This window comes from Phodopus roborovskii, unplaced genomic scaffold (assembly GCF_943737965.1).
Source record: "Phodopus roborovskii unplaced genomic scaffold, PHOROB, whole genome shotgun sequence".
Lineage (NCBI taxonomy): Eukaryota > Metazoa > Chordata > Mammalia > Rodentia > Cricetidae > Phodopus > Phodopus roborovskii.
In genome coordinates, this window is record NW_026125543.1 from 1,515,657 (window position 1) to 1,528,146 (window position 12,490).

Here is a 12,490-nt window from a genome sequence, read left to right on the forward strand (position 1 = left end):
TCTGAGAGGCCACACCACACAGCAGGAAATGGTAGAGGTACATAAGGAGTTGGGTTTTTCCTCCTGCCGCTGGTCTTGTCCTGCCACCGCGCCAGCCCCAATTAACACACAGAGACTCTGTATTAGCTATAATGCTGTTGGCCAGGTACTAGTTTCTTATGGGCTAACTCTGTCTTAAGTATTAACCCATTTCTGTTAATCTACGTATTTTTACATGGTCTTCTTACCGGAGAACAGGGGCCAGCCGTTCTGTTCTCTCCAGACCCTCCATCTTGACCTCCTTCCTATTTCCTCCTTGTCTCCTAGTCCCTCCTCTCTTGCTTTCCTATTGGCCAACAGTGCTTTATTCATTAACCAGTATGAGAAACATATTTATAGAATGACATTGCCCATTAGAGGTAGGATTGAATTTGGGAAGGCAGGCACTAAGATGCATTATGCTGTGACTTTTGCTCCTCCAAAAGGCATTCTGTGCTTGTTTCATTGTGTTAATTTTCTTCTGGTGTACTGGGAAGGCAGACATTCTAGTACAAATCTACCTAGAGACTGCCTATTCCTGTGCCTGGGAGTTGATCTCAATGAACTCAATGAAAGAATATTTTTCTTCTACTATTCTTGGGAAACAATTTTTCTTGAAATGTTTTTACTATGCATTTAATTCTAAAAATGGACACTGATGATCTCAGAAATAGTCATCTTTTGAAAATATTTATTTATTTTAAATGTGTGAGTGTTTTGTCTGCATATATAGATGTGCAGCATGTGTGGGCAGTGCTTGAAGAGAACAAAAGAGGGTATTGAATACCCTGAACCTGGCGTTTCAGCTGGTTGTGAGATGCCATGTGGTTGCTGCGAATAGAACCTGGGTCCTCTGAAAGAGCAGCCAGTACTCTTAGCCACTGAGATGTCTTTACAGCTCCCAAAGTTATGTTTTGATTTTCTCTCAATAGTTTTCCTCTAAGAAATATAAATTAACTGCAGATATAATATTATAATGTTTAAAATTGTTTTAGCTTTTTAAAAAAATATACCTTTTTTTCCTGGTTGAATGATATCTTTAGTGTGATGTGTGAGTCTACATATGTTTTTGAATTTTCAGTTAAAAACACTTTTTATTCATAATACTGACAATTAGTGTGCATTGATATTTGCTTTTTTTTTTTTTTTTTTGGTCTATTACTTTTTGCTTAGCCCATTAAAATGAAAAATGCTGCATCATCCTCCTTAGGCCCACATCCTTCACTTCACAAACTAATTTATACAAACATCAGTTCACGATATCAGCTATCAGCTTTGTACTTCCCCTCTCAGTGTGACAAAGTTAGAGTTTTAATTTTAATCCCTTTAGTCAGTATAGTGATATGAGTGTGTTTGGCTTTCATTTTTTTTTTTAAGGTTTGTTCTTTCTTACTTGATCTTAGGCTAAGAATTCCAAGTAGCTATGACAAATGTGGGCTTTATTTATAAATCGTATGGATACACTGTCTTATTATTAGACTCTGATCATTATGAGTAAGTGTACTGAAGACACACTGATAGAGTGATTCTGACCTCAGACTATGTAAAAAGTGAATGTGTGTCTGCATCTATATTAAAATGTGATGGTGACACGTGTGTACACATGTGTACTTGAGAGTGTATTGAAGGTGGCATTCCCAAGGATATGCTTTCAAAATGGTCTTGATGTGTTTTCACAAGCCACGATGTTCACTGAGGACAGCCATACTGCAGCCCTGTTTTGGCAGTGACTCACCTGGGGTGTGACCTTCTTCCCCAGTTTTGAGCCATTTTGAGTCTACTTTGGGGATACAGCTGTTGTGGAGAAATCAGACTATCACACCTAAATCCTTCAGACGCTCAGGAGAGAGATATGGCAGGATTCTTCCCTCTTCTATCTTTTATGGTTTTAATTTTCATTATCTCATGTGTCTAAAAGGACATTTATATATTTTTCTATGCTTTTTTGCTTTGTATCCTTTATCATTTTTCTGCCACATTGGAACATTGCCACGTTGGAATCATCTTTAGTGGCATAGAATCTATCCTTCTTTTTAAAAAATATTATTCTTTTGTTTTAAAGTGATTTTTCCATATTCATCTTAACATAGTGACCTTGTTGATTATGTCTTTTGTCATGTAGATTTACACAAAAAAATCTATATAATCTGTGTCATGATTGGCTGCTGAAGCAGAAGAGACTTGGTGATGGGAGTATCTCAGCCTGACAAAGAACAGATAAGGGGGGTTAGATGGTCACATGACCAGGTGAGAAGGTCCTGCCAGGGCTAGAAAAAGAAGCAGAAATCAGCAAAGGGTAGGAAGGCTTTCTAATAATGGATGATGACAAATTTGTTTGGGCTGCACAGTCAGAAATACAGTACCAATAACTGGCCTCATGGACTAACTAATGTCTTTTACATGCTCTAGGTACAAAATTGAGATTAAAAAAAATCTATATAATCAAATATGCTAATCTTTCAATTTATGGCATATGCTGTGAGCTCTGAGGCCAAGAAGTCATGGATGGAGCAACATAGCACAGCAACTGAGTTCCCTCAGTTTTCCTGTGGAGTTTGGGGATTTTATTGCTGTTATGCAAACAGACATTGCATTTAGCTGTCATGTCTCTGTTGCTTCTGCTGAGTAATGGCAGCCCTTGAGGGTTTGAGATTTTTGAATACTGTTTCATTAGCCTGCAGAATGCTCCTCTGTGTTGGTCTAATGGTTGATTTGGTATTAACCATTTGGTATAGAGATTCCACAGAAGTAACTCAACATCATTCTGGGGGTGTCATTTCAGAGAAATATTCTGTCCACATGCCTTACTCAGAGTCAGCAACTTTAGGAAATTCTTTATTCTGAAATTACCGTGTCTCTCTTGACTATGGATAAATGTTGTAGGAGAACTGTAGACATGTCTCTCCTTCAGCTGCTACTTACACATCTGGGCATTTATCAGTAGAACTGTAATGTTTACTGCTGTGGTAATTTCTGTTTCCTTCTTTACCTGCCACACTTTAGACATGGTGCCTTCCCTCCATTCTCCTATATTTGGATCATTTTCTGGGATCTGATCAGCTCCCATTATTTTAAGGCCACTACTAAATAATGACCTGTCTCCTCAGGCCAGACTTCTCTTCTGTACTTTGGCTGACTGAATGTATTCAATTAAAATGAACCCCTAGTCTCGTCCAACTCAGCAGTGTCAATGTGAAATCCCCTTTGTCCACAATCTGTTTCTCTTCTCTTACAGACCTTTCTGGGTGATGTCATTACCTGCTAGGTTGCTACTATTTGCAAACTCCAAAAGGTCTTATGCTGAAACATAACCATTGATGTGATGGCATTAATAGACAAAAACTTTGTGACTAGATCATGAGGCTGGACTCACAAATTGAATTACATGCTTGAAAAAAGAGACCTATGAGAACTGCCTTGCCCATTCCCTCCCATGAAGACACAGCAGGACGGTGCCATCTGCCAGGAAAGGGCCCTGTTAATCCATCAGTCTTGATCTTGGACTGCCACCTTCTAGAACCTCCAGAAATAAATACCCATGGAACTCTGGCATAAATGCCTGAATGTAATAAGATTCACCTATTTTTTCTTTTTTTAAATTTAAATTGGAAACAAGCTTGTTTTATACATCAATCCCAGTTCCATCTCCCTCCCCTTCTCCCCTACCCCCCATAGGCCCCCTATTCCATTCTCTTTCTGCTGCCCAGGGAGGATGAAGCCTTCCAAGGGGGATCTTCACAGTCTGTCATATCTTTGGAGCACGGCCTAGGCCCTCCTCCACATGTCTAGGTTGAGGGAGTATCCCTCTATGTGGAATGGGCTCCCAAAGTCCATTCATATACTAGGGATACATACTGATCCACTACCAGAGGCCCCATAGACTGCCCATCCCTCCTAACTAACACCCACATTTAGGGGGTCTGGGTCAGTCCTATGCTAGTTTCCCAGCTATCAGACTGGGGGCCATGAGCTCCCCCTTGTTCAGGTCAGCAGATTCTGTGGATTTCTCCAGTCTGGTCTTGACCCCTTTACTCATCACTCCTCCCTCTCTGCAACTGGATTCCAGGAGTTCGGCTCAGTGTTTGGCTGTGGGTGTCTGCTTCTGCTTCCATCAGCTATAGGACAAAGGCTCTAGGATGGCACATAAGGTAGTCATCAATCTCATCATTGGGGAAGGGCATTTAAGGTAGCCTCCCCACTATTGGTTAGATTGAAGATGCACCTAATTTAATGTCACCTGTGACTTCTCCCTCTCTTACCTTTCAAATCCAAGATGATACTAAGCCTTGTTCGCTCTGACTGAGACATTTCTTCAATGAATTCTCTCCTTTCTTCTGCTATGTGAAAGCTTCCAAGACTTTAATACTGTGGAATTACAATATCATCCATTTTTAGGACTGAAAGAGAAATACATACTTCTACAACAAACATTGTAGAATTTTTTATTTTATTTATTTATTTATTTTATATAACAAAGTCCATTTAAATGAAAACAAACATTTATAGGCAATATTTGGGAATTTGGGTGTCGTTCTTTCCAAACTACTTCCTGCAGAAAATTTTTGAACAATGAAAAAAGAAAAGCAAAACTACCTCATCTTTCTACAACCTAACTGTAGTCCCTGTTTTCTTCTCTCTCAGTTGCTTTCCTTGCTCTGTGATAAGCAAACAGTGTGTGTGTGTGGGGTGTATTATTTCAGTTGACATCTTGTATTCCATCATGGAGGGAAGTCAAGTTAGGAACTCAAGGACAGAACCTGGAGACAGGAATTGAAGCAGAGGCCACAGAGGAATTCTGCTTTCTAACTTGTTCCTCTGGTTTACTCAGTTTGGTTTCTATTGTTACCCAGGACCATCTGCCTGAGGTGACATCACCTACAAGGGGGTGAGCCCTCTCCCACCAGTCTTCAATCAGAAAGCCTCCTTACAGACTTTCTGGAAGGCCAGTCTGATGGAGGCATTTTCTCCATCAAGGTTCACCTCCCCAGACAGCTCTAGCTTGTGTCAAGTTGACAAACAAACAATCACAAATCTAACAAGTACAGCTTCTATCTCAGCTCAGACAGGTGTCTTACACACACACACACACACACACACACACACACACACACACTGAATCATGGGTAAGAGCATGGGCTCTGGAGTAAGACCAATTACTGTTTGAATCTTGATTTCATCCTTACTAGTCATTGACCTACCTAGGTCATTGTGCCTCAATGTGACCTACAGTGACAGGCAAACAGTATTGGACTCTTAGGCTGTGGTTCAGATTACTGGTGAGATGGCTTGCACTAGAACATGCTCTGGTCTATGGCTAACTTACTGTTCTAAATTGTCCTTTCAAGCCTACTGCTTGGTTAAGAGTAGAGCTGCCTCTGATCACTTTTAGAACAACTATGTATTTGTGATACTTTCATGTCCACTGTCTACTGGAGGAGGGTGGGTATTAAGGATGGAATTGAACCCAGGCCTCTTTGTTGTGTGTGTACTAAGCTGAATTACCAGGCTTTCTAAAAGCTCAGTGGAGTTTCACTGAGCAACCACCACCCTGAAATCTAAGGGACTGGTCCAAGGTCACATGTGTACACAGCACAGTTTCCAGTCTGAATTTTCATATAGCCCATCCTACCGATGAGATCATAATCCTTTAACAAACTTTGAAAAACACTCCTGTAACAGCATCATACATGCACATGCATATGGACATGCACATATGCAAGCACATGCTTATGTATGTATGATATCTACTTAAATACTGAGGAAAATATACCTGGGATCAACCAGTCTCTGTCAATGAAGAGGGGTGGATAAATTTTTAATTTTGCAGCTTTTTGTGGTAAGCAATAAACATGTTTGTTAGAAAGGATCATTTGAAATCCTTAGCAAAATAAATATTGGCACGCAAATTGTGCTGGTTAGTTTTTTGTTTGTTTGTTTTTTGTTTGTTTTTATTATTTATTTATTTAGTCACAAGCTAGGGTCATCTGAGAAGTGGGAACTTTCAATTGAGAAAATGCCACCATTTAGATTGCCCATATCAAGTCTGTGGGGACATTTTTTTAAATTAATGATTGATATAGGAGAACTCAGACCACAGTGGGCAGTGTCACCCTTGAACAGGTGATCCTGGGATCTATAAGAAAGCAGGCCGAGCAAACCATGGAGAGCAAGCCAGTAAACAGCACTCCTCCATAGCCTCTGCATCAGTTCCTGCCTCCAGGATCCTGCCTTGGGTTCCTGCTCTGACTTCCCTTCTTGATGTACTATAAGCTTTAAGCTGAAATAAACATGTTCTCCCCAAGTTTCTTTTGGTTAGTGTTTAACCTCGGCAATATGAGGCAAACTAAGACACATATTCGACTGTCACTTTATTTTTGAAGCTCCCAGTTGGGGCTGGGTTATTTTTATGTAGCTGCTTAATTCTGTGGCATTGCATGCTTGCATTATTAGTTTAAAAGTAGGACTTAGATAACAGTAAGTAGATTGTGCTAGATGAGGCCTGGGCCGCTTTTCTTGCAGTCACCTTTCTGATTACAAAGGCTTACTAATAAGGTGTGGGGGTGAGGTGGGAGTGTTGTGATAAAATGTTTAATTTTAAAGTGTTTCTGCCTTACCCTGTGAAATAGGTATTTAGAATCAGTTATTTCACAATTTGCTGTCTCCCAGCACCTGTGTTGTACTCTTTTGTGAATAATCTATATATTTGCAGACAGTTTTCATTAGCACATTCTTGACTCATTGATTAATAAGCATTTTATGATATTACAGGGCATGTGTGCGGCTACAGCTTTTAAGCTAGTCACTCTCTACCTTTTAACCTATAAGCAAGTTTGGACTGACTTCCTTGTGTGTGTAGCTCTGGCAGCATGACATAGACAACAGGAAATAAGGGCGATTACCTTTGCTAGATTTTATAGTTTTACCTGGCTAACCAGAATTTTTGTATTATACATTCGTTAAACTTACATATTACCTATTTTAAGAAGCCGCATACTGATATGTTTTTAGTTTGCCAATTACCTCAGGTACCAGATGTAAGTGCTTCTAATTTTAAAGTTCGCTGAAAATTTAAATGCCAGTAAATATCAACAAATAATCTCAATTTTGAATTTTGGTTCTTATTTTCCTCAGAAGCCAATTCATGCATATTGGTATTTCTACCATCAACCAAAGTGAGAGAAATAGTGTTTTAGGTTTTGTTTTTGTTTTCCTTCTCAATAAGCTAGTCTGCATCAAAAAAAAAAAAAAAATATTGGAAGTGGGAAATAGTATTTTAAATTAATTCTCAATAGTTCTTCCATTATGTGAAAGTCATAGGCAATTCTTGCCTCTACATAGAAAGGGAGAAATAAAAGACTGAGTATGGTGAAGGAAATGGATTCCATGAGGTGTGACTGTGAAATCATTCCTCTCTTCCTCAGGGGAAAGCTATGTCTGCGGCTCTATTGAGCCATTTAAGAAGTTGGAGTACACCAAGAATGTGAACCCCAACTGGTCCGTGAATGTCAAGACCACCTCAGCCTCCCGGGCAGTGTCTTCACTGGCCACTGCCAAGGGGGGACCCTCAGAGGTTCGGGAGAATAAGGATTTCATTCGACCCAAGCTGGTCACTATCATCAGAAGTGGGGTGAAGCCACGGAAGGCTGTCAGGATCCTGCTGAACAAGAAGACCGCTCATTCCTTCGAGCAGGTTCTCACTGACATTACCGATGCCATCAAGCTGGACTCTGGTGTGGTGAAGCGCCTGTACACTCTGGATGGGAAACAGGTAAGGGTGGAGCTCAGGGAACCCTGATTTTAAGGGCAGGAGCCAGGAAATTGGGGGGCTGTGCCTGGCGTACAGTGGTGACCTCAATCACATGCTTTGTTGGTGTTGAAGACACTGGATCACCTAGTTCACTAACACTTGTTGATCTGAGACTAGTTGACTGTTGGTATCAGATAGATTGATCATCATAATAAAGAAAATAATCAAAAGGGGGGAGAAAGGCTATCTTTGAAGAGAAAATCATCATTTTTATTATTTCTGTAATTATTTGCTTAGCATAATAGTGCTGTTCTGTCTACTGATTTCAAATTAGTCCTGTGACCTTGAAGGCCTGTTAGAGCCTCAAAGATGATTAAGACTCTGAGAGAAGCCGAAGCTGAAAGAGAAAAACAGACAAGCATTTGTTGAGCTAAATCACAATTTGTGATCCTGTGTCTCAGAAATAGTCATTAATCAGATTCAATGGAGCTGTAGAGACTTTAAAATCTATAGCTATGGAAGGGCACATTTCCACCTAGGCGAATCCAAGAAGGCTTGTCAGTTGGGAACTACTGGGAAAGTTCATACTGGTTCATATGCTCACATGTTTCTACTCTTTTGGAAATGAACAGTGCTTGCTTGTTCTTGATGACTGTTTAAGCATTAGTACTTTTGCTCAAAACATTTGTTTTTGAAAAATATTTGTATTCATATGTAAGAATTTCATGCAATATATTATCTCCTACTACTTCCCCTAATACCTCCCCAAACCACCCCACCTCTTCACTTCCTTCCAATTTTGTGCCCTCTATTTTTTTTTTTTTTTTTTGTAGTAACTCACTGAATCCAGTTTGTTCTGCTCATACATGCAAGGGTATGGGACTACCCACTGGTGCATGGTCAACCTTCCAGAGGCCTCTTTACCTTTAAATCATCTTTCCTCCTTAGAAACCATCCCTGAATTGTAGTTTTTATTTTTTTTCCGTATGACTTTTTATAAATCGAGAGTAATTTGAAGGATTTGCATGTTTAGCTTGTCTTAAGACCTATACTACATTCATAACGAAGAGACTTATACTAAATAGAACTCTCATGAAAGTTCCTAAAGGCAAACACAGCCAAAGTTTATGAATGAGAATAGATAGATGCTAATACTATAAAGAATGTCAGTCATGAAGAATCACTCCCCCAGGGATGCATTTAAATGTCCTAACGTATTAAAATTCATTAGGAAGGAAGGAAGGATTGTGCCAGTTGTCTGTGAGTATTGACCATCTTCTGTTTGTCTCATAAAAATTGCATGTGGATAAGGATTCGCAGGGGTAATATTCTCCACCTTTGAGAACTAAGAGGCCTAAATGTTATTTTTTTTTAATCAGTGGCCAGCAAGTCCAGCATGGGCTTGTGAATTATGGTGACAACAAGGAGATGAATATCATATTTAGACATCTAATTTCACCTTAGGCTGTGTAACTACCTTGTAAGTCTGCATTTTCCTGAGCTGGTTTCCTTCAAGATGGGCATTACCTGTTTCAGAAAAAAGTAAAAATTTAAGACAAAAAATAAAATACATGCATATGAAAGCAGAATGGGGGCACTCTGTGGGTAGAGAAAGATGACCAGCAATGGGTGGGTGACACCGGACACAGGCAGACAGTGGGAGAGGGGAATGAATGAGAACAAAGTGTGGATGAGAGAGCTATAATGAAACCTCTTACATTGTGTGTTAATTTATGTTAATTTAATTAACTCAAAAATTGAATTATTTATGAGTGTTCCTCATCTTCCTCCTTTCCTCCTCCTCTTCTGCTCTTTCTCATTTAGAATTTGAGGTATTCAAAATTGCTATATGCTAAATCATGGAGTCAGGGGCCACTACTTTAGTTAATACTTGTATCAACTAATCATTGACTTTCTCCTCAATTCAATATAATGCTCTCTATTATTTCTTCTTTTCTGAATTTGCCTAATACCAACATTTCACAATGGCTATGTTCACTATGGAATAATGTAAATAATTGATGTGAACAATTCAGTGTAATTGGAAATAATCCAGTGCTTAGTAGCCAAAGATTAGTATTCAAATCTTGGCTTTTCAACAGGTGATTTTTGAAAACATGTGACTTCCTGGATTGTAGAGTGCTTATGGCTTCAACTATGACAGTGTATGGACAGAACTGTTGGAGTATAATAATGATAATAGGTTTGTTAAGCATTAATCTAAGCCTATGGCATGTGTGAGCATGTTTAATCCTACAATAGTTGGATTATTGTTCTTACTAAAAGGAGAAGCATACAAAGACATAATTTGTTAAATGTGTTTTTAAAAACATGATTAAAACTAACATGGAGTTGGAATTTGAGCCAGTGACACTCCAAGGCTTGTTATGGTGATTCCTGTCAGGGAAGATCAGGTCAAGAATACCTGTGAACATTATTCATAATAGCCAGATCTTGGAAACACCTAGATGACCCTCATTTGAAGAATGGATAAAGAAAATGTGGTATATTTACACAATGGAATACTACTCAGCTATAAGAAACAATGACATTCTAAAATTTGAAGGGAAATGGACAGAACAACAACAAAAACATATTGACTAAGGTAATCCAAAACTAGAAAGAGAAATGTAGTATGCACTCACTCATAAGTAGATACCAGTCATAAAGTAAAAGATACCCAGCCTACAATCCACAACCCCAGAGAAGCTAGAACCCTCTTCCAGAAACAGATGGAAGCAGATGCAGAAATCCACAACTAACCAATGGGTCAAGCTCCCAGAGTGCAATCAAAGTGAGGGAGGAGCAATAATATGAACAAAGGGCTCAAGGCCATGATGGAGAAACCCACAGAATCAGCTGACTGGAGCTAGTGAGAGATCACTGACTCAGGTCTGACAAATGGGGAACCTGCATAAGACTGAACTAGACCCCCTTAATATAGGTGACAGTGGTGTGACTGGGACAATATATGAAGCTACTGGCAGTGGGTCCAAGATCTAACACTAATGCACAAACTGACTTAGTGGAGCCCATTCTATAGAGATACCTTGCTCAGCCTAGACACAGGGAGTGGGGGGGGGAGTGGAGAGGTACCTTGGTTCTGCCTCAATGAGATGATAGGACAGACTTAGTAGACTTCCAAGGAGAGGCCTTACTGTCTCTGAGGAGCAGATGGGAAGTTGTGGGGGAGTATGGGGAGTGGGAAGAGAGGAGGAAGGTATAGCTGGGATTGGAATGTAAAAAACAAATTAATAAATAAAGAACACCTGTGAATTTATTGAGAAAAAATTTGAATGGAATAGGAACAGGCAGCATTCCATCACCCCACTGAGAATCCCAAAGAGAAAAGTACTTTGATTCCTAGGTCTGCAGGTGTTAATCCATGACAAGGTTACCCATTCCTCTGTCCAGTAGCAAGGTAGCATTCTATGGTAGAAACTCCCCGGCAAGTGAGCAAAGCCATTCATCTGACATCTAGGAAATGAAAGAAAGTGAGAAAGAGGCCACAAAGGATCCTCATCCCTCTTCTAGGATGTATCTGCAATACCAGGCTTCCATGAAGGTCTACTGAAGAATTAACCTAGTTAACCTTTATCAATACAAAATCAGGAGTCAGATATTGGGGTAAGAAGCTGAAAGATCAGAGAACAGGGAAAGCCACTAGTAGCTCCCTATATCTTTAGTTCCTTCATCCAAAAGGACTGAGATCTCTTCCTTGCCCCGCCTTATTACTTCCTGTATCCTCTCTACAGTCCTCCAAACTTCTATGGTTAGCTCCACCCTCTGACTCCAAACAAGCTTTATTTATTAGAACACAATCAAAATAACACACAGTAGTCTACCTCTTAATGGTTCAACCACCTCTCATAGCACCAGCCTGGGAAACAAGCCATTATGAATGAGGCCTGTGGAGGATGTTCAAGATCTAAACTATCATGAAGCATTTTCACCAAGGACTCTCATTTGAATGTTTTCAGAATAGGGAGGGATGGAGGGATGGAAGGACAGATAGATAGGTAGATACATAGTCAAGACAGATGATATCTCATATCCACTGTAGCTATTCTGACTATTGAAGTTGGGTGTAATTTTAGAAGCATATTTTTATGTGCAGAAGAATTAGATGAGAGAGTCAAGAACATAAAGAAGTTTTTCTTGAATTCTCAGTAGCAAAAAAATAAAGCCCTTCTTCATGGACCCCAGGAGTCTTGAATCATTTCAGTTCAAAAGGAAAATCTGCCCCAAAAATAGTTCCTTCAAGTAGAGTGTTTGGATAGTTCTGGCAGACACAGGTTGTTATGTGAAGCCTCCAAGAAACAGCTGGGTTCTCCAAGCCTTCCTATGGAGTGACACTCAGGGTAGGGAATGGCGTCTTACCTCTGTAACTTAGTTCGGTTTCTATTGCTGTGATGACCATGGCCAAAAGCTGCATGTGGGAGAAAGGTTTTATTTTACTCTTGCCATGTACAATACCATTACTGAGGCAGGCCAGAGCAGCAACTCAAGATAGGAATCCAGAGAAAGAACAGAAACATAGGTGACAGAGGAACGCTCCTTACGGACTTGGTTCTCATGGCTTGCTTTCTTGCACACTCCAGGACCACTTGCCCAGGTGTGGTATAACATACAGTGAGCTGGGGCTGGGCCCTCCCACTGCAGGCATTAATCAAAGAAATGCACTACAGGCTTGCCCACAGGGCAATCTGGTGGAGAAATTTTCTT

The 12,490-nt window shown here is 39.9% G+C and overlaps 1 protein-coding gene across 4 annotated transcripts in view; it reads left to right on the top strand.

Annotated features, from left to right (window-relative positions):
• Positions 1-12,490, top strand: part of Dclk1 (doublecortin like kinase 1) — a 275,000-nt gene that overhangs the window by 6,935 nt on the left and 255,575 nt on the right. For all 4 annotated transcript variants that reach the window (XM_051176966.1, XM_051176965.1, XM_051176968.1 and 1 more), the window contains exon 3: positions 7,440-7,786. In XM_051176966.1, coding sequence (XP_051032923.1) covers positions 7,440-7,786 — 347 coding nt within the window. The remainder of the gene's footprint in view (positions 1-7,439; positions 7,787-12,490) is intronic.